Source organism: Rhipicephalus sanguineus, chromosome 2 (assembly GCF_013339695.2).
Source record: "Rhipicephalus sanguineus isolate Rsan-2018 chromosome 2, BIME_Rsan_1.4, whole genome shotgun sequence".
NCBI classification, from domain to species: domain Eukaryota; kingdom Metazoa; phylum Arthropoda; class Arachnida; order Ixodida; family Ixodidae; genus Rhipicephalus; species Rhipicephalus sanguineus.
In genome coordinates this window covers 101,843,947-101,870,987 of record NC_051177.1, presented here as the reverse complement: position 1 = coordinate 101,870,987, position 27,041 = coordinate 101,843,947, and the positions used below count along the sequence as shown (strand labels likewise).

Genomic DNA, 27,041 nt, shown 5'->3' with positions numbered 1-27,041 from the left:
TCTGTGAAACGAGCTCTTTAATGCTATCGCGTCAAAAGCCTGTAAATAGTAGTGCTCGTACAATGTAGCCTCGTCACGTTCTTCTCTTGTTTGTTTTATTGAACTTGTTAAAACTAAACCTCATCAAGGAATACCTTGGCTCTATCTCCTGCCAAACCTTGGCACAGACACGATTTGAGATTAGATACACAAGTGTCGTGACTCGACACTTATGATTGCGTCAATGTGCCGCTTGGGTCGTCTCAGCGGCCTTGACAAAAAGATGAACAGTTTTGCTCATACCATGAAACGATTCATCTAGTGTACACACAGACAGAATTGCTGCAGATGCAGAGCCTGCAAGCAAACTGCAGCAGTGTTCAATAACAGAAGGTACTCAAGGGAAAGCTTTGAGCAAATGAGTGTAAATCACAGTATCACCTTTATTTACAGACACATCACAGTGTACATCAAGAGAGCTTGTGTGAAAAGCTAAAAAATAGTTCAGTCTGGGAGACTAGGTCATGAGGAGTAGTAAACTCTGAAAATATGTGACACAGACAGAAACCACAGTTTCCAGGAGGGAAGGAAGGCAAAAAAAACACACCTGCATGTTGTCCTCCTCGGCACTACTACGGGCTTTGCCGCCAAATGAATAATTCCACACAAATCAGGGGCACAGAATTCGTTTAAGTGACACATCAGTGGCAGCACATAAAACGAAACACAAGAACATTGCACTCGTGTAAGCATGAAAATGGTAAACAAGAAATGCAAATAAAAACTTGCGAATACTTGCACACCGTTCTGGATGAACGCCACTCTCTGAAGCACTTGCAACCGCAAACATTGCACTCATCATTAAATGCTGCCAAAACAGTTAGAACATTCATTTAGAACATTCAACTCCGAAAAAGCAAAATATGCCGAACCAAAGCAGTGTAACAGCAAAACAACACTGAAAGTGGCAGTAAGTTTTCTTTAAGTTACAAAAATTAGAAAAAAAAAGAAAAGAAAAACGGCAATACCAAGGGCATGTGGCATCAACTCAGTGCAACTCTGATGCAAGCTTTTCGGAGCCTATCAAATCTCTCATTAGTATGCAATTCAACACTAGTGCCAAAGCACCTAATTACCAATTCTTTTTTTTTTAAACCTGTCATTATGGATTGTGTGCAATATGGGGTTGTCCAATATTAAAAGTAAAACCTAGTCGGTAGAGCAAACGTGAGAATTCGAAGCTCCATTGCTTATATTCGGAAAGTACCTATCCTGTTATATAATACACCCTGTGGCACTCTTATCATCTCACAGGAAATGCACTGACAATAGAGACCCTTCAATGCAGGTCAGATGTTCTTTTTCCTACTGGTTTCCTATATACAACTCCTGTGAGGATAACAAAGTGGCAGTCTGCACCAAATGAATTTGAGGGGGATTCAGAGGCATGCACAGCTATTGATTCAGTTTTAGCAATCGGTGGAATGTGGGCAGTGGTCACTGCAGTTGAGACAAAACCATCTCTCCCATTCAGGAAATGGAAAGCCCCAGCTGCTTTGTTGGCTGTCAACTTTGGTTGGAGGGGAAGTGGGGGAGGGGGGGGGGGACTGTCAAAAAAGGAAAAATGCCATGACTAGAGCACCATTCTTGTTTCTTTCAGTGATCCAGTGCTTACCTCATTCACTGCCTCTCCCTCGGTTAAAGCAAAGCATCATACTTGGTTCTGTCAACTCAACAGCTTCATGCGATAACATTTGCCCGATTCTTGTATGGCCAGCTCACAAAACAAGACCGAAAACGTACGCAAGAAATGCATCTCTGTCGCCGCAGCAACAGCCACCACTAATCCTACAGGTGCTATGTGTGCCGTTCCCATTGGTAACATTTGCATGCACATAGAGAAAAAAGGCAGCCCTAACAGAAAGAACGTACACCAAAAAGTAATGGCCACTATCGAAGTACAAAAATACACAAGCAGCACACAGAGTCAATGGAGCACAGTGCTGTGCTTCAGCCACATAAATGAGCTATATATGGCAGGCCCAAACAGCTCACCGGCAAAATTCCTTTTCTTTAATGCAGGGCAGATGCAGCTGCTAGCTTTGTACCCAGTATTTCCAAAAGCCTATCCTCGTGCAGTGACCTGGGGCTACTGAGAGCCGCGAATGTGCTTCATGCGCAACGAGGTGTCCTGTCACAACCAGACACACTATGCCTCGCAATTTACCCCAGGTAACATATGGCCACATGGCGACAGATGAGCACCATGGCCGTTTTGCTTTTCGCATTGACCATACACACCATAAGGTGTACGCGTGCAAAAGGTGTTATTTGAGCACCTTTACCCAAAAGAGACAGGAGTTTTACTACTGCACAGACTCATTATGCTTTCAACAGCACTGCAATATACAGTGTGTATGGCAAAAGAAAACTCCTTCAGGTTCAAAAAAAAGAAGAAGAAACGGTAGTGTTCCGTGGGTTGCAGCTTTCGTCCTTATAGCCTTTTCTAGGCTGCTACACACTCCAATCATGCGAGCTTTACTCAATAGTACCAGTAAGGCACACCCAGTGCTTTACACACACAAACACCTCTCGGAGGTGGCTTCCAAGCACACTTGAGGAACGGTGCTGAAATGCAACAATGGCTTGGGAAGAGCCCAGGTAAGACACAAGAAGGGGTAGCAAGACGTTTGCTCCCTGAGTACAAATGGGCTGTAGCCAGGAGCGAGTGTGCTCAGACAACGTGGTTGCTGGTGCTGTTGTCGCACAACCCGCAGCGTGGCTGCAGCACTGTCTGTGGAAGGAACGTGCCGAGTGTACTTCCTCAACAAAGAAAATGCGGCAACACTCGTGAAATGTTTCGTTGCCACGCATCGTCTCCACGGTGGCACAGCTTGAGTTTAGTGCCCACAGCATAGCTCTTTTCTCACTGATGTCAAACGCAGTGATAGAGGAAAGGTACTGGGTCACTTTGGTCTATTCGTACAAGCACACCAACCCATACCAAAATAAAAGACAGATGCGAAATGGCCAGACACTCGAGACAAGTCTCTTTCATGTGGTACTGGAGAAAGCGCCTTGCCAGCAAAGCACACAGTGCACATGATACAGTCAAATCCCGTTATAGCGAACCTCAGGTTAACAATTTTTTCAGATTAACGACTATTTCGAAAATCCCCCTCCAAATGTCCATCAGTTCAATGTAATGATATTTTACTACGAATTTCAATATACTGAATGTTTCAAAATAATGTATGACATTTTATCGCCCTTGTATCTCAACAGTTCAAAATAATGAATTACGAACTTAAAAAGTTACTCGCAGCAGTGTAAACAATGCCTAGCTCCATATGTGCCGCTATCATCATCGTCAGAATGCCCGCTTATTTATCTATGCGCCTGCCCTATTTGAAATTTGTGACAGCCCTATTGCAATCATTATCGCCTGTACTTGTTTTTCTCATCAGGCTTCGCGTCGCTGCCTTTGTTTCGTCAGCCAGCTACGTCTGCACGCTTGTTGCACACCTGTTTTACTCGCCTTTAGCTTGGTGTTTGTACGTTCACGATGAGCTCCAGAAGCAGCACAAAAGGAACGCGGCGACAGGGAAGAATGCGACGCAGGCAACCTATGGGATGGTCGCAGAAAGATTCTCGTGCATGCTTCACTAACGTTCAAACACTACGCGCAGTGCGACCAGTGCTACGATGAAGTATGCATGTCAGCTGAACTGACGATCAATAAGGTCAACACCATTTGCCGTGACCAAGGAAACGGCGATGAGGATGACGAGAGCAAAGACGACGCTGAAACAGCGTGCACAAACCAACGCAAAGAATCGGTATCCGACTTTTCAACGTTTCAACGTTTCAAAGCGCATAAGAAGGATGCGCACTTTGAAGAGTTCGTCTTGCAGCAGTTGAGTGCACGATCACGATCACGATCTTCACCAAACACACGTCTACTCATTCCGGAATACTTCGTGTTAATATTAAAGAATAACGCGATTGTGGATGCACATCCAGCAAAGGTAGGCGACTACTTTGGTAGCATTTACGATTTTTAGCGGTCCCTTGAGATTCGTTGTATCGAGATTTGACTATAGAACAGCTCAGACTCGTTGAATTTGCCTTGCCACAACATAGAACATCAGCCATTCTGTTGTTCAGGAAGCTTGAGACTTGAGTTGGGGATTTGCACTGTGAAGGTGGTGAGTGGATGCAATGGAAGTCTTCGGTGTTGCTCAGTCATTGCACACACCTTGAATGCACCGATGAGGAAGAAAGTTAATGCAGGCACCCAGGAGCTATGACGCCTGCTCATGGCTGAGCAACCCTTTGTGACGTGCAGTTGGTGGAAGGTGCTGCTTCTGGTGGACTTGTTTTCTGGAGCAGTTCACGCTTCAGCTCCATGAATGCATCAAGTCGTGCCTGGCCGTACTCCTGCACACGAACAAGAAACCAGAGCCACACTTCAGGAACAGGTGTCTCGGCAAGAGATAACTTGAATTGCATAACTTGCAGCCATGTTGGCAGCAGGACGCAAGAGCGTCCGGCTGCCTACATAGCTGGCGGGTAGCACAGTTAAACCTCGATATAATGAACTTCAATACATAACTAAATTCTCTATATAACAAAGTATATCAGTTTTTATAACTTAATGCCCATAAAACACCACGTATGTATTATTTGCCTCATATAACGACGCATGTTTACCCGTAATTTCAACGTAACGAAGTTTCACAACTACCGCAGAGGATAGCAAGGCAATAAATTGAAACTCTGATGGTGCCACTGGTCACATGGTTGACATGCAGAGGCTTTTTGTGAATGCATTTTCCCAACTGCACGCCACACAAAGGGGAGTAGCCGTCGGAGCGGAGCAGTGGCTGCAGGGAAAGGGTGAATCTCAATGCTCTCCTTGCCTTTGGAGCAGTGAAGAGGGAGAGCTTGCGAATGATGCGTGGCATGCACGAATTGGTGGGCCTTTAAACCAACCACTCGTTGTGCGATTTACATGTTTTGACACCTGGTGCGATTCTACGCTTCTGCCATGCAATATTACATGCATTAAGGAGACTCCTCGCACTGCATGACATTATTATAGGGGTTTTTTTTTTTTAGAAACAGTTTCAAGCGCGGGCATGGCTCTGTGGTAGAACACTTGCTTGCCCCACAGAAGTTCTGGATTCAATTCCCACTTGAGCCAAAGATATTTACTGTTTATTTTATTTGCATTGATCTTGAATGTTCGCTCACGGACAACACTGATTTTTCGCTCACAACCAATGACGCCGACACCGGAATTTGTGCGAAACAAGGTCTTTAACACTATTGTGTTAAAACAAGAAATGAAGACAGCCTGCACAGAGGCAATAAAGTGATCAATCGGACAGGAATTCTATCTCCTTCGAAAGGAGGAAAATCGAGGGGAGGCTTACATATGCCTTGCCGCGTCTCATTTCAGAAGCTTATCGTATCCACAATACATGTAAGGATTCCTGTCCCATTGATCACTTTATTGGCTCTGCGCAGGCCAAGTCTTCGTTTGTTTTTTTCTGTGGTTGGTGTCCTTTCTTGTCCCGTCATTTTAGTGCTGTTTTTTTCCACTTGTAATCATGAACCAACTAGCCCAAACACGCACCCTACTGCAAATCCCTTCAACTCCGTGCGTACTTGATGGATTCCAAAAATATTTTTCGGCAATCGATTCGTGAGGCAATGAACTCAGGTAGGGAGATCATGCAATGACTACTTGGCAAAGTGTTCTAGGGCCCCTTTAACATCAGATAATTCCAAGTATGCAGATGCTCTTGCATTTCACTCCAATCGAAATGAGGCCACCATGGTGGGGAATGGAACCCGTGTCCTCGACCTTAGCAGCACGACACCTTACCCGCTAAGCTACCACGGCTTAACAAATAACGTGGTAGCTTAAAAGTTATGAGGAATGCACACACGGAAAGCTCCATGTTATCCCTCATCATTTTATGTTGCATTATGAGCACACATTCCTCAACATGCATGTATGTATTGTCACATGGTAATGACGGTGAAGAAGACTCCAGCAGAACTCGGAAATACCTAACTCTTTATTTGGCCAAACTTGTGGCCGGGAAATGGAAAGGCAAACTGCAAGCAAGGCACACAGTATACTGATAGCAGCGAACAGAGCGTTGGCCGTCGATAATCTGCTCTGCGGTAAGGCGCGTTGGCATTTATACATGCAGCATTGAACATTCGAGCCTCATCGCTGGTGGCCGTGTTAGTTCGAGAATAATCTCAACTGTTCGCATTTGCGTGCTCAAGCCTTTAAGAGGATTCTAAGATAATCGGAAGGTTCCGAGACATTAGGGCGCGGCTTGAGCAAGGCAGTGGCTACGTGTGCAATGGACTAGTTAGATAAAAATGACAAAAAGGAGCGCGCATGGCAGTATTCTCTACGCCAAGAGGTACGAAAACCATCACAGGCGATAGTTCATGGCACTAGATGTAGAGCAGCACTTGGAGAGGAGCCCAATTATGCCATCAATGTCCCAGCCATTCGCCTTGCCAGCAGCTTTGTGCATACCAGATAATAAACACCAAGCGTGCACCTTGAAAGTGCAGATTATGTGTCTGCACCATGGTGTAAGAATAATTTAGGTGGTGACACTGCGGCTGGCACCGCGTCCAGACTCTGTTTGCCGCTTAGGCTGTTTCCCTTTGCTGGCGACAAGTGATGCTAACAGACGGGGGCTCAGTAGTGAAGGGCTCCGATCCGCGCTGCGTAGGTTATTGCTGCGGAGCCTCGCTCGTTTAAAGCACTCGATATATGCATGTACAGTACAGTCCACTGCTAAAGGGAAACTCGAATGAGCACCTTTTATATTGCTGGCCGCCTAATGACAAGTGGATATGGAAACATTGTTTGTCCATGACACTGGTCTGTCAAAAAGAGTGACAGCCAGTAGTCTAATGCAAATATAAGCCACTATGCTATTGCAAGAAAGTGATATCAGGACATGCCCTGCACACAAGTGTTCCCTTTAACAGTAGACCCGTCTGAAAATGTATATCATAAGAGGAGTACACTGGGCTTCTGCAGTAACAAAACTGATTTGTAATTGCATGTGCAGCTTATTTCTCATCAGCGTTCTTGTTATAAAAATGCTCCGACAGCGAGCAAATAGTGGTATTGGCAAACTGAAGCACAAAAAAAAAACCGCATCAGAACACCATGAACCAATGCGTCTCAAAGCTTACACTTGTTCTTAATTACAAACTTCAATCAACTTGCGAGCCCTGCCAGTCTTATGCTTAGCGTTTTGCAAATAGTTCAATTTTGGCCTCAGGCGATGTTCGCTGTTGCACCATTGCAACAAGCCGTGTGGACTACAGCAGAAACGAGTGCGTATGTTAACGTGTATATAATCACAGGGGAGCGGGCGAGCAGAGAATCATCCACCGTTGGACAATGTGTCTTTAGCTTGCCTTTTCCTTTTAATAAAACGTTTTGCGTAGGAAGTGCGCCTGCCTGGGTGTAGTAGACCCGTCTGAAAATGGATATCATAAGGGTAATACACTGGGCTTCTGCAGTAACGAAACTGATTTGAAAAGCGTCGTCCTCAATGCCCTTCATAATGTGTTTGATCTTCTCCTCTTCGGACATCGACGCGTTCACCCGCTTGCAAAGGTCAAGGATGTCCTCGATGTAGCTGGTGAAATTCTCACCAAGCTGTTGGGATCGAGTACGCAAGCGTTGTTCTGCGCGGAGTTTTCGCACCTCGGGCTGCCCGAAGACCTGGGTGAGGCTGGTCTTGAAAACCGACCACGTAGGAAGGTCAGCTTCGTGGTTTATGAACCACAGTTTGGCCACGTTTGACAGATAAAAGGAAACATAACTCAACTTGGAGTCATCGTCCCATTTGTTGTGAACGCTCACTCGCTCGTACGTGGAAATCCAATCGTCCACGTCCTTGTCGTCAGTGCCCGAGAAGATGGGGGGATCTCGCGGACACAAGGAACCAGCGCAGAGCAGGGTGGGCGGTGCCGTTGGAGGAGTTGGATGAGTGGCGCCTGCATCGTTGGGCATGATAGACGGTAGAGTGCGATTCCGAAGTTCCAGGGCGATCGAAACCGAGCAGCCTCCACCACTTGCTAAGAGGTTTATTGGCAGAGAATGCGTGTGAACAAGCAGCGGTCAGCAGCGTTCGGCCAAGCGCAGCAACCACGAGCTCACGGCGATGGCGATGCCGCTGAGGCGCAGAGCAATGCCACTGAGGCCACTCTTCTTCTCTACATTTGTAATTGTATGTGCAGCTTATTTCTCATCAGCGTCCTTGTTAGCGTCACCGGACGGTGACGAAGAGACACAAGAGGCATCCTAAGACAGGAAAAGCCTACCTGGTGATATCAAGTTTGGCTTACTAATTATAACCACATGAATATATCGAGCATAAAAAAAAAAAATGCGGCTGTGTCACGCTAGTCGTATTCACAATTACTTTTGTCCACTGGCTATTCTAGAACATTTAATACTTTTTGTCCCAAGAAGCATAGATGACACAGCAGGAAAAATGGCACCTGATAAACCAAGAAATTACCTTCGACAACAAAGTGCGTCTGTAGTGCATAGGCCACTCACACTGTCAGTGTCGTGTTGCGAAGCATATCCTATTCTTTACTGGGACGAGGCCCATTGCTGCTCAAGTCAAAGCGCGGTCTCTTACATAGCACGCCTGTTAATTATTCGGCATCAGCATGTCCTGGGCTCCCTGTGTCTACGCGCAATATATTTGGCTTACTTTCAACAACCATCAGATAAAGCTCTTTGGAAGCATTTGAAACTTTTGGCTTCCCTCGCTTCCGAGAAGATGGAAGTAGAGCATGCCGGTTTCACAGAGGTTTCTAGTTTTTTGCTGCACAGTCGGGTATTGTGGACAGTCCAGGAAAAATGCCAGGCATAGCATTTGAAGAGAGCACAGGTTTCTTTTGGGTGCCTACATGGACGTTTTCTTTCTTCTATTCTGCATGATATGTTGCAGAGATAACTTCTGGGAAATGCTTCGCGTGCACATGGTCAGTAGGCTGTAAAACTATCTGCTCTTGGAATCGTCTATCGCCACTTATCTAAACACTCTGGTTCATGTGCAGCCTTGAAAATCAACACACACTCCGTACAAGTCTGATATCCCGACTTGCAATTTGGAACAAAACCCTTTTTGCCCATTTCGAGGTGCAGCCAGCGTGAACGCAGCTAACGGGCACTCGGAGTCATATGCAGCAGGGTTGCTGTTGGGTATACTTGAAAAGGAGCCAAAACTCAGGCTAAAAGTAGCCGAAGTGGCCATATCATATAATTTTAGCACCAAATTTATAGCCAAGTAGAATGAAAGTGATATTATAAATATAGGTTTTATTATTTAACAATAAATAATACGATTTTGAATAAGCCAAAATGCAGAATAAGAAGCACAATTTTTTTTCTCTTGCTTGCCCTTCAAGGCACAGGCAAGTTGGAAATAAATGTTTAAAGATATTACAATTTTAGTGCACCTGCATGCAGTTTGTCTGGAACATTTCTTCGCAAAGTAATTTTGGGGCAACAACTCAGTAGGAAAATTAAATGCTGAAGCCGTTTTTACTTGGAGCCATAGACCGAAATTAACACAGAGTTACCATATACCAGTCCCGCTTCAAGTAGCGAAATCTGGTTGAAAATGAACAGTCCAGCTTCATTTGTTGGAGATATCTCTTTTTGTCAAGTTCACAAGAGAACAGGCATTGAGCTTCAGCATTAAAAACTGGTGCACAGCTTCATCATAGATGGTGGGCAGCGTCAGCAGCGTGCTAGCCACGCATTTGCTTACATGCACGCAACTTTGTCACTCCATTTTCGCAGTTGCACCGCGTGTTTGGTGCCTCGAGTACACCAGCCCGCTGGCGGGAGGAGAAGATACACGTGCATCGGCCAACACAGCAGAAGAAGCTTGGAAACAATGGTTATTCTTTAGGATTGCTTGTTATTTTATTTGCAAATAGTAAGAAGAATGGCTAGTAAATGCGCCAAAATAGAACTTCAAAGTAGCCAGAAAGTAGCCATGGTGCCAACCGGAAATTTTCACCGGAAATTTGGCTCAAAGTAGCCACCAACGGCAACCCTGATATGCAGGCAGCGTCGAGGTATATGTTGAGTGAATCCCAGAATATGAATCAGCAAAGCAAGCGCACTCACAGGGCTCAAGGGGACAACACAACAGGTTTCTATATCATAGAAAAGCCTTCACACACAATTTTCAGGAAGAGTTGCCACCGCGTGCTAAGTCAGAATGCAAGCCGGGCAGGCCCCTGAGACCCCATACTGTAGCGCCATCTGTACTCGTGCAGCGAAAACTACTCATGGCTCAATGACATCTACAAACACAATCTGTCCATGCCCTCTGCTTAAGGGGAGTGGCGAGTGTCAGCACCTTATTTTTCTTAAATCGTGGTCTGCACTCACAATGTCACAGAACAAGTTCAGGGACATCATGTATTAAGAAGCAAGATAATGATGCGTGAAAGTGTGAGAGTGCAAGCGGCACACTTGTGACTAGTTTTTCGGAACTTAACTGACTGCGACGGTCAGTATGGACACTTCGACAGTTCTCTTGGTCGAGATCTTTCTTTTTAAGAATTAATATAGATAGATATATCTCCTCCCTTCCCTTCCCCCCTCCCCTCCACTCTATCAGGGGGTTAAGAGCTGGAGGGACACCTTAAATTCAAAGTTCACTTATAGATGGCAATATTCTGTAGCAGGCCAGGGAAAGCAACCCCTTGAAATACAGTTTTCTTGGTGTATATACAGCAGTAGTTGAGTAAGCATACCCAATAGCCGAACTTGATCTTTGATGTGTGGGCATTGAAGATACTCCAGAGGGTCCAGAAGAGATGAGAGGCCAATGTGAAGACACGTGCCTCGTGGAGGACATAGTCCACAGTGCACAGATTTGGTGGCTGCTTAGGCTCATTTGTCATTGCCAGGCACTTGGTGTATGTCGCGAGGTACCGTGCAATGAACAGTCGCTGAAAGGGAAGCAGGAAAGCAATACAGTGAGCTTGGCAATGTGCATGATCGGATGAAGTAAAAACATGAAACACCTGACATGAAGCTTGAGTAATAAGTAGGGGTGTGCAAATATTTCGAAATTTCGAATATTTTTCTAATAGTGTTTGCTATTCGATTCGATTCGCGCTGGAATTTTACTATTCGAACTTCCCAAAAACAAATACAGTCAACGTCAGATTGAAAGTGACCCCTTCAGATTTTCAATAAGCTTCACCTCATTACAATCTCGTATTGCGGCAAAGCTGCCTTTCAAGCTCCGTTACGGTCGAACTTTGCCAAGACACAGTCAACGTCCGATTGAAAGTGGTCCCTAGATTTTAAATATGCTTCACCTCATCACACCCCGGTATTGCGGCAGAGTTGTCTTTCAAGCTCCGTTACGGTCGAACTTTGCCAAGGCACAGTCAACGTCCGATTGGAAGCGGTCCCTAGATTTTCAATATGCTTCACCTCATCACAACCCGGTATTGCGGCAGAGTTGTCTTTCAAGCTCTGCCACGGTCGCAAATGTATTAACTCGAGAAAACGCTGGTTCCAACATGGAGATGAAAGATGTGGCAGAGGTAGGGGCTCAATCAATGCTGTTTTGGACCTGAAATTTGGGCAGGGAGTCCGAAAAATCGGAATCCGAAGCTTTTTAGCATCCAAAATTTCAGATGTTCTTGTATAACGACATCTACGAGGCAGATTTGGAAATCCGGACTTGAAGGGAGCACACCCTTGCCTGCCACATCAGGTGGGCTTCCACAGAAGTTGAAAGAGGAGGAGAGGCTGAGGAAATGGCATCTTTGCCTATCACGAGTAAAGTGTTGTCGGCAACACTTTGGTTGCACCAAATCATGTACATAAATAGAATTCGGCCTCGACATTGCTTCATTCTTGATAAGACAAACCATATTGCCTTTTTAGCGCAAAATACGACACCACAAGAAAGAAGACGGAACACAGCGCTACTCTCAACTGACATGGTTTATTGCGTCGCTCCACTCTTTATAGCAACCAGATACCGGTAGGACATGCGCTGTGCACCCTATGCGCACAACCACCACACCTTGGACCCTGAGCGCAATCAAGAAAGCGTATCCAAAAAGCAAAATTCAGAAGAAAACAAGGTAATGGAAGGCACACTAATGCACTGTGACCCCACTGTGTGCACTGTGTGTGTAATGCACTGTGACCTGAGAAGAAGCTAGTAGTAGTGCCGTATTGCCATAAAGTGGCTCACAATCTTAAGAATGTGGCCACTAGGTACCAAATCCCGGTTGTATTTCCTGCCCCCCCCGGAAACTGTCTATGTTGTGCAGGCGTGTTTGTAAAGAAAACAAAAAGCCGCAATGTGAAAAGAGACACCAGAAGTTTGTCGAGTGCAGCGTAGGGGTGGTCTACAAGGTTCCACTCTCTTGTGGCAAAGTGTATGTAGGTCAGTCAGGCCGCTGTGTGAATGAGCGCCTTAAAGAACATGAGCGATCCCTGCCGACTGGTACAGGCTCACATTTAGCTCAACACTGCAAAAAATGCAATTGTCAAGCCTTGTTTAGACTAACTACTATCTTAAAAAAGAGTCGTGACACCACCGCCCGAGAATTATCAGAAGCTTTTTTCACTCAATCATTGGGGTCACAGTGCATTAGTGTGCCTTCCATTACCTTGTTTTCTTCTGAATTTTGCTTTTTGGATACACTTTCTTGATTGCGCTCAGGTGTCCAAGGTGTGGTGGTTGTGCGCATAGGGTGCACGGCGCATTTCCTACCGGTATCTGGTTGCTATAAAGAGTGGAGTGACGCAATAAACCATGTCAGTTGAGAGTAGCGCTGTGTTCCGTCTGCTTTCTTGTGGTGTCGTTTTTTGCTCTAAAAAAGCAATATGGATTCTCACCAACTAGCCCGCCAACGCATTCTGTTGATAAGACAACTATGAAACACCACCCTACCAGTGCTTCATCAACCAAGCAAAAAGAAACACTTTCATGTTGCCATCTCATAAGAATATGCTTAGGAATCCTCTCTAACTTCTTTTTCTGCAATTTCGCTTCGAAGTATTAGAAAAATATTCGAGAAATATTCGAGAAATATTTGAAAAATATTCTATTCGATTCGCACTCACACTTCAATATTCGAGTTCGCTTCGCACCCAAACTTTTGCTATTCGCACAGCTCTAGTAATAAGCCTTTTTCTTCCCTCAACACCATGGGATGCCGAGACACCGACAGTCATTAGTTGCAGCTGCTACTAAGAGGACAACTAAATCAAACAAGACAGATCGTACCAGAATACTGAGTCTGCAGCCTTACTATGCAGTAGCAAGTCGTTTATTAGCTGCACACTCGGGATTCTTTTTCAGAGTCGAAAATTTACTTAGACTTGCTTTCCACAGCCCCCAGAGCTTTTCTCCAGCCAAAATCTCTTATCTATATCAGAAGGTCCACCAAGCAACAAGTTTCCCAAGTCACAAAGTCCAGTATGTAAGACTCACCTACACATAAACATATACCTAGACACTACAGCAGTTGGTTTATAAAGGTAATACAAACTTAATCAGCTGCACGTGCTCACATAAACCAAGAGCTTCCATATCCACATGCCTAACAAAGTCCTAAGAAAGCAATGACTTTAGAAAGCTATTTCCCATGTGATGACTGGTAGTTTTCTTACAGCATAAGAGTCACTTCTGGCCAAAGGGGCTGATTGTGGCTATCACTCACACCTACAACCATAAACTATGAGTTTATCACTCTACCTGTCTAAAAATAACAATAATATCTGGGGTTTCACACACCAAAGCCACAAGATATTATGAGGCATGCCGTAGTGGAGGGCTGCAGAAATTTCGGCCACGTGGTGTTCTTTAATGTGCACCGACTTCACACAGCACACGGGCCTTTAGCCTTTTGCCTCCATCAAAATGCGACCACGGCGGCCAGGACCGAACTCTACATGTCCAGGGACACTGAAACATACCTGATGCTCTACAGAAGGATAGTCTCCAGGCAGAGCCTTGAAGTAGGGATGCTCGGGATAAGAGTAGTCATACATCCATTCGCAAAAGTGGTTTGCAATGTCAAAGCCCCTGCCGATACACAACGAAAGGGAAGACAGGAAGTGGAAAGTAACAATGAGTGCCTGCATATCAGCAGCACAAAAAAAAAACAGAGAGAGAGAGAGAAAAAAAAGAAAGCAGTGCACATACAGTAGTGAAACACTCACCTGTAGTTGTAGGCACAATACTCATAGTCAATGAACACCATGTTCTCTTCCTTGGGACCCGGACCATCCATGAAAAGAATGTTTCCTGCAAAAGAGATGCAAGGACAGACAAAAACAAGCATTTTTTTAAAGTTATGTGGCAAACAAAATGACATCAGATCAGAAGAGGCTCAATATGCTATACCCTATGACTATAACTGCCACAAGTTATAGCGGGAAAACATACACATTAGTTTTGGGACCTTCAGAAACGAGCCACTGCATATAAAAGAAAATAGCTCACGATTCAGCATTTTGTATTGTTTTTAGGTGCATATACAGAATTGCTGACGCCATAAATCAAGTAGTCTGCAATATCTATATCTTGGCTTCCCTCCCACTGGCCCCTCCTCGAAGCACAGCAGGCAAAAAATAAAACTGCACTGGTAAACATGGGGTGCAATCATCAAGCATTCCATCTACCAGTGAAAGAGCAATACTAACAATCAATTTAATGTAGCAGGGTGGTGGACATCAGTGCTCAGTGTTAAGCCTCTGCCGTGTGCTTCTTTCTGTGCTGTTATGAACACAGTGAACTAGAGTCACAGCTAGCATTATTCCTCTCTCATGGTCACCGGCAGCACATGCCCAGTGAAGCCGTTTTAGATAACACCTGAACTGAACCAGCACTCTGACAACCAAACCTGAATGTGTCCACTTACCTTCTTGTAGGTCATTATGGCAAAACACAATCGGAGACTCGGTCTTCGCAAGGAACTCTCTGCAATTGGAGATCGTGCAGAAAAAGTCAGCGTAGGGGAAAAAAGACGACCTACGTAACAAAGCAACGAGGAGCGCATGCATATTCATACTCTCTCTCTGTATTTCCAAGCAATATTTTGTTTGTTCGCTGAGCGTAAGTACATTCAAGAAGTCTTCATTACACATCTAATTAGATATGTCTTTCAAAGCTGCCACAATTAGATATGCCTTTAGCGTGGCTCCGACAGGAAATGTGTACTCTGACTGGCCGTGCATGGTTGCCCGCGCTGCGCCTGCCGTATCTTTTGAGTGGATCAGCAGAAGGCGCATACCTTTGCACGTGTTGCGCTCTCATCGCAAAATTTGTGTTAAAGCCATAGACAGCATAAAGGTCACTTTGCTCGCTGCAGCGGACAGGTTTCCTGAAGAACTGAGCTACTAGCCTCACTTCATATTACATTCCAATAAGTTGCTATCGCATTCACTACTTTGCCCTTGCAGCGAAACTGTGCCTTTTTTTTTAACCTCCAGCACCATGTTAGTCAGGGTGTGCAAACATGATGCACTAGCCTAGCTGACCACCAAGAATCACCTGAGAGCACTATGAAGAGCTACATTCCAGCACGTAATAAACACACCGCTCTACTCACTTCAGCCAGTTGACTTCAGCTGCAAGGTCAACTGTGAGCAGCTTGACAGCCATGGTATGTTGCTTGATGGGCACGGTGTCCACCTTGATGGTACGGGCATACTTGAGCCACCTGCACATGTGTGAATGCACCACAGATGAGGACCACTACAGCACGATGATACACGAGATCCATGCAAGTTTCTGTGCTGAAATACATTTTGTGCTCAGAAGTGTGTTCCTTTCTACTATGTACACCCAAACAGAATGGCGGCTGCAGTGTTTGTAGTCTCAGTGCCATAACAGTTAATGAGACCACTTTCAGTACCTGTTTCTTCCAGTTTTTTCGATGATCAGTGGACAATAATAGAAGTTGACAGTTGCCAAGTGAGATTGGTACAATGTGTACATTTTCTAAACGGCTACATTAAAGCAACATATTTGACTCTACAAACGAAAGAGAAGGCATCGATCGAGGGTTCGTTTCCTGATAGACAACTGTCTAGTGCAAAGCTACGCCCCACAGTTAAGTGCATAGTTACGCCACGTTCCTAGCAGGTGTATAATAAGGAGGTTTCACTGTTGATGTAATATGTTACTGTATACACAATAAAACCAAGGTATCTTGAAGCTGAAAGTAACCAAGAAAACTGAGATGAGCAAAATCACGGACATAGCCACTGATCATTATCGGCCTCATAGTGTGATTCTGGCATAGTGCCAATGATATTCTGGGTCAATAACTTTTACATGCACTGAAACTGCGCATGTGGGGGTCCACAAACGGCAGATTTTTATGGTTCTGTGCCAAGAGAGCACAGAGCCAAGCAAAGCTGCGCATCAAACTTTAACGACACATAAATGGAATGAGCTGCACCCTACTAGTATTACAAACAGCCGAACCTTACCTACTTTCTTAACATTAGTTGAGAAAGGATTGTATGCTTTACAATTATGACCTACCTGTGCCACTGCTGATTTTTGTGCCATTTTATGTCACTGCGTTCTATACAAAGTCCTAGTTCGAATGACTGATTCTTGAAACATGCCTCATAGTTTATTATCACTTGTCTAATCCTAAATGTAATAGCCTGTATTATTTTGTTACTACTGCCTACTATTTTATTTACCGATGGTACTTGTCTACTTTCGTGATCACCTTTTGTTTACCCCTAACATTATTACAATGTATTAATTTGTTATTTCTTCCTATCATATCGTTTTTGTGCTATTTATCTATGTCGGAAGCCTACCTGTAATTTGCAATGTGTAATCTAATATGTGCTGACGGTTATTTTGTGTGCAAAGAAACCTATGTGCATGTCGTTCTTCTTACGATACTTGAGTGGATTTGAAGTATAAATACGTGTTCGACATCATTGACTCTTTTATGAACTTGGTACGGTGTATTAAATATTCATTGCAATATTTAGGTGCCCACTCCTGTAAGGGCCATGGTGAGTCTGCAGTACACCTAAATAAAATGAAATTTAAAAAATAAATGAATTATTTAAAGCAGTTCTTCCTTTTCATCTTAAGCACATTATAAGTGACTTCTGTGAACAGTGGGAAGGAGGAATCAATCAAGGGCTCGTTTCTTTGTTAGGCTATGTGACCCCAGCTGGCTAGAAAAGTGTGTTTCACACTCGTCGTCATAGCTGCGAACGGCGCTAGATGATACTCCCAGGATTAGGTCAAACATAAATACCCAATAAAGTGGATGGCAAAGCGACCGCCGCTGTAGTTCAATTGGTAGAGCATCGGACGCATTATCCTCAGGTTGTGGGTTCATTCCCTACCTGCGGCAAGTTGATTTTTTCATCCACTTTACTTCCTTTCCATTTACGTCATAATTACTATACTACGGTTGAAAGCTACAAATGATGTCCCCCATACGTTCTTTAGCTTTATTGTCTGTTGGTTTCATTAGGTGATTCTAGTCTATACAGCATAGCTCTATAGTGACAGTGCTTGCTGAAACATTCAAGAAAGTGGTTCGTTTGAAAAGCTTGTGCCTTAAACCTACAAATCTACATGCCACCAGTCCTTCGTTCAAGGAAGCTCAACAATGCTTGATGGAGGCCTCCCGATACACACGGTCTCTGTGCGTGTGCGTGCGTACATATGCGAGATGGAGGAGAGGGAATAAGTACATATGTAGGCCTATGGACTGCTGATCATCAAGCAGGGGGTCCTTAAGTTGTGGTGGAGAAACCCTCCCCACTTTCTCCTCAAAATGTGTTGCTAGTCTCATCACTACTTTTGCTATCATTCTATTTTTCTATATATTAAAGATAAACTAAACATCAGAGGGAGCAGTGAGCATAATACCTGTTCATATTGTTGAAAAGCCATGTGGGCTCCTTGACCAAGGGGGCTTGCAATACATGGACCCTTGCTAACTTTTTGGAGATCAGCAGTGAAATTTCTGGGTCCTTCAACTGCTGGAGTGTCAACGCTCGTGCCTGGAAACACCAAGAACCTCTTGTTGAAAAAAAAAACACACTAGACTTGCAAACTTTACAACATGCAAACTGCCCCATGCAGAGTCTTGGGTCTTTGTCTCCATAGTGAACACAACCACAAAAACAAACAAAATGATGTCACAGAAGGTACTAACTGTACTTGCACCACATGAACAGCAGCAGTGTGAAGCCACTGCAAATAGAATGTCTGGTAAATCAGCGTCTCAATGAAACATCTTGAAAAGGATTAGCACGCTTTTAGGGCACATTTTCACAAAGTAAACCACAGCGCTGTCACGCTCATGTACAGCTGGCGGCATCGGATGTGAAAGATTGCAAGGTTAAAATTTGCTTCCATATATTTGCGACTAGTAGAAACTATGCAGGCTATAATGCAAGAAAACAGGAAAGTTTAATCGAAGGCTATTCAGTCACCAACTTACTTGAAATTTTTAAAAACCAACTACCTGCAATATGTATTGAGTAACTTCATACACTGCCAGCAAAAGCAAACTGTCTCCTATAATCCTTTCAGTAATATTCCTTATGCATAATTGAAAGCAATTACAAGGTAAAACAACCTTACACACTACTAGCACCTAGACTGAAAATACCCAGTTCCCTCAGTGTATCTATGTCAAGCCTCTTATAAACAAGTACAGATAGGGCTTTAATCATAGACTGCGCACTGTCCTTACAGTCACTACCTATTAACACTTACATCAAACACAACCTTTTAAATAAAATGTTAGGCAGCTGGTCATGGCACTTTCTAAAGTGCCTTTTCTCGCTTCGACATTAAGTTACTGTGAAACGTAAACTCTGCATCCTCTTACAAGTACAAAGGTGCAAGCCGCACCCAGCCCCATTCTATTAAGAGCTGCTAGTGACAACACACTGTGAAACATGATTACGGTGCTAAGGAAAGTGAAGACAAACACGAGCATCAGGGTATGTGTGCTGCACAGGACTGGAACCTGTTCTTTACCGCTCATGTTTATGTCTTCATCTTACTTGGTGCCTTAACCACAGTGCATGACAGTGCCAGTGCCAACCAGCCCAGCTTGAAACATCAATCCTAGCGACAAGAAACTAACATAAATACCTCATCTTTTAAGCACACGTTTGGCATCTGACACATGGAGTACAGGGAACAATCATCTTATGCGTGCGTCACGATTTTACGTGTGATCTAACATTCATCAAGAGTCTCGAATTGCTAGGAGGTTTCACACATGCGTTATTTCTCTACCCTCGTTCACTAGAATGAGTTATGTGCACTGCCTAGAATGCAAAATACTCACACTGAGTGAAAATGTTTTTTTTTTAGGCTGGTGTTGGTGGTGTCAACCGTTTGTGAGAGCAACCGAAGACATCATTTGGAATTTTGCACCGAGCACACATGCAACTTGGTCTGCAGGATACAAAAGCCACGACACATTTTCACCAATATGTGCCCTGTCTGGACTGCCTGCTACTGAAATTAGGATTCAGCACAAAGGGGGAGGGAAGTTGATGGCTTGAACCCTAAAACTTTAGCACATAAGGCCACATGCCAAGCATAGCCAATTGCACAAACCCAAAGTTAGAATAAGAGGAAAGACAGCAAGAGTGTTTTACAACATGCACATACGTGCCAGACACTCATGAAAACGTTACTCCGGAGGTAGGCTGGTACCCAAACTTTTCTTGCCATTCTTCTGCCTCGGTCAGCGGTGAACAAACCTGTAAAGTTGGTCTTCAGGACTGCACTCTTGACTCCAATATTCGCGAGAGCTCTCCATCAGTTTCATGCAGTGGAAGCAATGGGCTGGTTCTATTATGCTGGAAAGTGTAGAAACATCTATTGCATATGCTATACTCCTGCACGAAATTTATGTACCCCCAACGACAATATTTATTGGAGTGAAAAATCCAAGAAAACTACATTTCATTACAGTCATTGTATCTGTACTCAAATAAAATTGCACAATGCATGCTACTCAATGAACGGTGCAAGTTCCATAAAATTATTTGAAAAGAATAATATTACAGGAACTGCCTCAAAAAGACACTGAAAGCAAACATCAAATCAAGAGTACCGTATTTACTCGATTCTACCGCGCCCTCGATTGTAACGCGCACCCGTTTTCCGCGACCAAAAAAAAGAAAAAAGTAATACATCGATTGTAACGCGCACCCATTTTAGTGAGAGAAAAGAACAAAAAAAGTTCGTAGGAGTCAAACTTCGCACACTCAGAAGAACAAGCATTTGGGTTTTAAAGAACTAAAGTTTCAAAAAAGTAAAACACAAAGTCAAAAAGCGGGCCTTGCCGTTAAAACTGTCACCACTACGGCGGCGATACGAGTCGCGTAATGGATCAGTCCTCGTCGCTGTCGGACAACTCCTTGTCGCTGTCAACGCTCTTTGATTTCGGGAAACCGGCCCTGCTTTGGTCCACTGAAACCTTTTTCGTGAAGCTTTGCTGTAAAAAATCTGCTTCTGTTTGCGCCAGTCTCACACGCACGTTTCGGGAACTCCGAACTATATCCGAACGACTGCGATGCGGCCCGATTTCCGTCCGTCTCTCTGCACATGTAATAACTATTCTTTTAAATGCGGCATCGTGGTACACACGTCGAGTATTTGGAGTCGGCACTTCCATGCCGTCGATGCGAACGCAGAACGGGATGACAATCTCCTCAGCACACGTACGAACTTACGAACTGAAAAAATGGCAGAAATCGTAGGAGGCGGCCATTTTGAAATGTCGATGGCAATACGATAACCGAGTTTCTTTTTTTTTTTTTTTTCGGTACTCGATTCTAACGCGCATGCGATTTTTGGACTCGTTTTTCCGGAAAAAAGGTGCGCGTTAGATTCGAGTAAATACGGTATGTTAGATACCCATCTATAAACCTTGCAACATTTCTTTTATAGAAAGGGATGACCGTAGCACAGAAAATTATGACTGAAGGGGTTGCACAGTTGACAATTAAAAAGGTCAACATGTTTTATGCAGCTCGTTTCTTACTAGAAGTGGCGGTCTGGTCGCCTTGGTGGATTGAATTGGTACCTCCTTTAAAGGACGCCTAAACCACCCAGGGGCCAAAATTTAGTTGTGGCATTCTACTTATGCCCGAGCTAGCAATGAACACGTAGCCACGAGAATTTTTTGAAATGGTACAGTAATAGCAGAGTTAAATGCGCCTGATGATCGAAACGTGGCCCTCGCTCTTTTCGCTTTTTCCTTCGCTATGCTTTGGTTGTCAGCTGGTCTCTCTTGCTGGCCAAGTACTCCTCCTCATTTGAGTGCAGAGCAACACGACGAGGAGGAGCAGGATGCATGCGTGCTTGCTTGCTAGGAAACAGGCTCTTATTTTACCAGCCGGCAACATCTGCTGCAGGCGACGTTGCAGATGCTCCCTGGTGACGTCACGATAAATGCCAGGGATACCGGAAAGGCCCAGGGAGCAGCACGATATTGTTTTCCGATATTGTGGTGCGAACGTGGCGCATAGCACTGTCACATTTGAAACTATTGATCATGAAAGCATTCTGAACTCGATGCAACTGTTTACTTGAAATGTCTTCAGCTTCTACACAGTCTAAGGGCTTCTTATCACTTCTTACCAGTTTTATTACAGCTTCTACACAGATAATGATTTTGACAAGTATCTCGCAGGCACTTCAACTGTACTTCGAGCATGATATGGGAGGAGGCACACCAGTTCATTGACACTTTCCACACCAATAGAACCAACACATCTGCTTCTTCTGTTCTGGCCAGCCAGCCAGAGCTTGCTGCTTGAGGACAATTTTATGGAAACCAAAGGCAGAGCACAGGGCCTGTACACAATCAATTTGCCCTCACCGTGCCACATGTGAACATAAAGCATGTTAGTTAGCACTGCAAACAGGCATGCAATTATGGTTAGTAAGTTACAGCACACAACAAATTACAGTTGATGACAACCAAAGAACTCTGTCGCAGGTACACTGCTACCAACTTGAGCATACAGTCAAATCCAGATATAGAATGTGAAGAGGATCGCATGATTGCTCAATATTTCAGTAATTCAATCAATCTGTAAGAGATTTAGGTCCCAGGTAGCACACTTCACTGCAAGGCAATTAGTTCTCTCAACTATTAGTAGGCCTCACAACTCTACACAGCTGCCTTGCAGCAAAGCCCACAATCGCAAATCCATCATGTAGTTTAAAAGACCCTCGCTGCACAAGTCACCGATGCTCTGAGACACGCATCTTCCTCATTTTTCCCTCATGACATGCCGTTCCCTTCAGAATCGGACTAAGTGCCTAGTGTAACAGCATCTGCCAAAACAGTGCACTTTTGTCAGCACCGAAAATCTTCATTCACAAGAGAAGTGATAGCAGTACCATTAGAAGAAGCACACTTGCAGCAGCGTTCGACATATGGCAGTGGACATTGTCGGTATATGCATAGTACAGTACAATACTTCATCATCACATTTCTAAAGGGATGTTACAACCGTTCGACATAGATGATAATTCGATGTACCAGGGTTCAATATACCCAGGTTCGACTGTGGATGTCAGCCCAGCCAATAACATTTTCATGTTTCTACATCATATCAGCGTGAAAGCAAACATTTTTTAATCTGTATCGGTGTACATCAGTAACGATATTTTGTGTCACAAAGGCACAATGTGGTGCTGTGTAAACAGCTTGTATAATTTGAGTTGCCACGTCGTCACTAGGCTTGTGCGAAAAGTAAATTTTAGGTTTGAAGCGAATAGTGATTTTGGTCGAATAATTTCGAATCAGTTCAAATAGTATATATGACATATTATAAAGAAAATGAGCATACTTGTCATGACTCAACCAACCTGCACAATGTTTTTTTTTTTTTTTTTAATTTTTACAAGGTGTGTGCAAATGTCATTCTTATTGGTTCAAAGGAAGTGGAAGCAACTTTGAATAGTAGCAGGATTTGGCTTTCAGTAGAATGCAATTGATAACCTGTAAAATATGTTACGTTTTAAAATTTACGATACTTGGAGCATATAAGCCAGTATAACAAGCTTTTAAACTTCAAAATGATGAATTAATGTGAGGGTAATATGTTCATTTAACCTTGAAGTGGGGCTTCGCAGCAGTGCGGATTTTCCCTGGAAAGGTGTATTCACGGTATAGCACCCCTCCACTGCAGTTAAACAACCTTTACAGGGGGGTTACAAGCGTACTAATATACACCTATTCGTTCATTTCGAATACTTCGAAATTTTCAATAATTTAAACTCGAATCAAAGCGAATTCGAATACTGTATTATTCATTCGAATATTCGAAGTGCTCGAATATTTGCACTAGCCTAGTCATCACCGAGTTAAGGTGATGGCACAATATGTAACGGTTAAAGGAGCACTGACATCAAATTTACGCATGTCAAGACTTTTGCACCCACGAGTAGTTATCTACTCGCGCCTAGTAGCGATTCGCGACCAAAAATGCAACTGAGGACAAATAACTATCTTTTTTATTGATTTATATCACCGGTATCTAGCACAATTCAAAACGGCCGGCAAGCCCGCCATATTTTAGCGCTGGCAGCGCTTCCTCGCGGTCAACTCCAGGCCACGCCCGGTTACCACTTGTCCGCAAGAAAGGAGTGACATGAGGATCAGCTTCTCAGCTAACGTTTTGTCTGCTAGGTGCGCACATTCAGTCATGCCTAGAGTTACTGTATATACAGTGTTGTTTAAACAGTAACACTGTATATACAGTGTTACTGTTTTACACTGTATATACAGTGTAAAAGTATCGACTAGTGTTGAAGACGACATTTTGGAACTTGGAATCACTGCAATATGCGACGTCGCAAATCATTTTCGCTTCGACCCTTCGCAAAACAGCGATTCAAAAATGGATGCCATTCCAAGCAGCAACGAGGTGGTGCCCGGGACGCACACTTGGGCCATACTCGCTGGTGTGTCTCAATTAGCTCTATTAGAGAATTTCAGCGTGCACGGCATTCCGGTATACGCAAAAGGGTCAATGGAATATCGGTATAGTGAATGCACACCAGCGGAGAAATAGAATACGATAGGTTTCTTGCCACGTTCTTCTGTGCGCCACCAGATGGCCCCACCTATCCGGCCTCTCAGGTTTACGGCTGCAGCAACCCGGTATTACGCTAGCACAAGGAAGTCCACGGATGAACTAAAATTACTATAACGCTACATGCTTGTTACTTGTTAGCGATAATATTTATCTATACGCTACTCCACTTTGATAGCTTGTGGTTATGATGGCGTGTACTGTACGTGTTGTAGTGAAGAGTACGAGACGACGACGAAGCAGCCAAGAAAGCAAGCTACATCGTGAGTGGTAGCCACGCGACCCGAGCTTGCGCTTGCTTGGATTTTGGACCCTCGACGTTCCTCGACGTTCCTCATCGTTCCTTCACGTTTGTACGTGAATAAACCACGTGACATTTGGTGGAGGTACGTGGGTTTCCCCTACGACCCTGGATCTTCGCTCCCGTAAGCTTCCCCCCCTTCGTGATACCAACATGGCCACCGAGACTCCTTCCCAGCCTGGCCCTTCGGCTGTCCATGTCACTTGTGGCGCCGTGTATCCTCAGCGGGACCCCCCCATCTTCTCTGGCTCCGGTGAATCGGACGTGGACGAGTGGCTGTCGAGGTATGACAAAGTCGGCGCCAGCAACAGATGGGACGATCCAATGAAGCTTGGGTATGTGCAATTCTACCTTGCCGACATAGCCCAACTGTGGTATCACAACCACGAGGCCGAGCTTCCATCTTGGTCAGCTTTCAAGACTGCTATCAAGGACGTCTTTGGACGGCCTGCGGCTCGCAAGCTTCTCGCCGAGCAGCGCTTGCGTCAGCGTGCACAACAACCGGGTGAGACCTACACGGGTTACATCGAGGATGTCCTCCATCTGTGCACCCGCGTCGACCCCGCTATGCCTGAGGAGGTCAAAATCAACCACATCTTGAAGGGCATCGAGGACGGCGCCTTCCAGCTGCTGCTCGCGCGGAATCCCACCACAGTCGCTGCGCTAGTTTCCCTCTGTCAGAGTTTCGACGAATTGCGCAGGCAGCGCGCGATCGCCCGTCAGGCCCTCCCTACCCCCGACACGCTCTCCAGCTTGCAGCTAGCTGTCCCTCCGGCCACTCAGCCGACTCTCCAGCCCACGATCAAAGACTTCATCCGTGAAGAAGTCGCACGCCAGCTGTCCTTACTGCCGCTCACTCACGAACCGGCGCATCCTCTGGCTCCGGGCATTCAACAAGCCATTCGGACGCAAGTTGCTGAGGCTCTCCCACCCATGTTCCAACAACCGCCCGTCACTGCGCCGCTTACCTACGCCGCCGTTGCTGCGCGGCCCCCTCAACAGCGCATGCCCTCTGCTCCACCTCGACCACTGATGCCGTCCCATGCCTTGGCGACCACCGCGTATCACCAATCTATGCCTTACGCTCCACCTCGGCCACTTACGCCGCCCCGTGTCTTGCCAACATCCGCGTATGCTTCGTCGCCGCCCATCCCAAACCCCTCGGCTCCGTCTTTCCGCCGCTCCGACGCGTGGCGAACCCCGGACAATCGGCCCATCTGTTTCTCCTGTGGCCTCGCCGGCCACGTCGCTCGCCATTGTCGCCTCGTTCCTCCAACTTTCGACGCCGTGGGCATGCCAGTTGCGTCGTCGTCCAGGTCGCCCCCAAACTACGCCCCTCCTCACTTCGACGCCGACGGCAGGCCGGTCGCGTCGTCGTCCCGGTCGCCACCGGAGTATGCCCGTGATCAACGACCCAACGACACCCACCGGTCACCGTCCCCTCGGCGACGCTCCCTGTCACCTATGCGTCGCCGACCTGCTGCGCAGAGGGAACTGATCGCTGCAGTTCCGGAGGCAAGAACTGCATGCGAAGCGAACTGCCCAAGGCCTCCGTCTTTTTCGCCGCAAAACGTTATCGATGTCAATGTTGAAGGGACCACGGCCCAAGCGCTAATTGATACCGGGGCCGCCGTTTCCGTAATCTGCGAGAGCCTCTGCCGCCAGTTAAAAAAAGTGACCACGTCGCTCTCAGGACTCATGCTCCGCACTGCGAACTCGCAGTTCATAGCACCTTCAGCCGTGTGCACCGCGCGCGTTAATATTCAAGGCGAACTTTACGTCATTGAGTTTTTCGTGCTGCCGTCCTGCTCTCACGACGTTATCCTCGGCTGGGACTTCCTTTCACGTCATCGCGCCATCATAGATTGCGCCCGAGCAGAAGTCGCCCTTACGCCGCTGCAATCTTCTGTTTCGGGGCCTACCATATCTGACGCATGTAAACTTGTCATTGCTGCCGACGCTGACGTAGCCCCAAACACGTCCACCCTTGTCGCCTTGACTTGTCCGGCCGCTCCTGACGGCGCTGTCCTGTTCGCCCCGTCAGAGCTGTTTCTCCGCCGCCACGCCCTACGACTGCCGTTTGCCGTACTCACCGTCGAATCCGGCGCTACCATCATGCCGATTGCCAACTTGCGCACCTCGCCCGTTCGTCTACTTCGCGGGGAATGTTTGGGAAGCATACATGCCGTTGACCTGCTTCGCTTTCTGGAGTTCGCTGAAGCCCCACTTCACCACCAGCTGAATGCCATGACAGCCCCTGTTGCGGCACCTCCGAAGTCAGACATTTTTCACCCTTCTGTGTCCCCGGATCTATCATTGGACCATCGACGCGAACTATTGGCCCTTCTAGAAGAGTTCCGCTCATCCTTCGACTGCGGTCAGCCATCGTTGGGTCGCACAACGAGCGTCACGCACCACATCGACACCGGTGGTCATGCCCCTTTACGCCAACGACCATATCGCGTTTCGGCAGAAGAGCGCCGTGTTATCAATGAACAAGTCGATGATATGCTCACGCGCGGAGTCATTCAGCCATCTGAGAGCCCCTGGTCG

The 27,041-nt window shown here is 45.6% G+C and overlaps 1 protein-coding gene across 7 annotated transcripts in view; it reads right to left on the bottom strand.

The window, feature by feature from the left end:
* Positions 1–402: 402 nt before the first annotated feature.
* LOC119383474 (choline/ethanolamine kinase) overlaps positions 403–27,041 on the bottom strand; it is a 116,166-nt gene continuing 89,527 nt past the window's right edge. For all 7 annotated transcript variants that reach the window (XM_049412530.1, XM_037651609.2, XM_037651603.2 and 4 more), the window contains 7 exons: positions 17,973–18,106; positions 15,664–15,774; positions 14,974–15,032; positions 14,273–14,357; positions 14,027–14,135; positions 10,828–11,025; positions 403–4,419 (listed from right to left, as the gene is read on the bottom strand). In XM_049412530.1, coding sequence (XP_049268487.1) covers positions 4,297–4,419; positions 10,828–11,025; positions 14,027–14,135; positions 14,273–14,357; positions 14,974–15,032; positions 15,664–15,774; positions 17,973–18,106 — 819 coding nt within the window. In that variant the 3' untranslated portion in view covers positions 403–4,296. The remainder of the gene's footprint in view (positions 4,420–10,827; positions 11,026–14,026; positions 14,136–14,272; positions 14,358–14,973; positions 15,033–15,663; positions 15,775–17,972; positions 18,107–27,041) is intronic.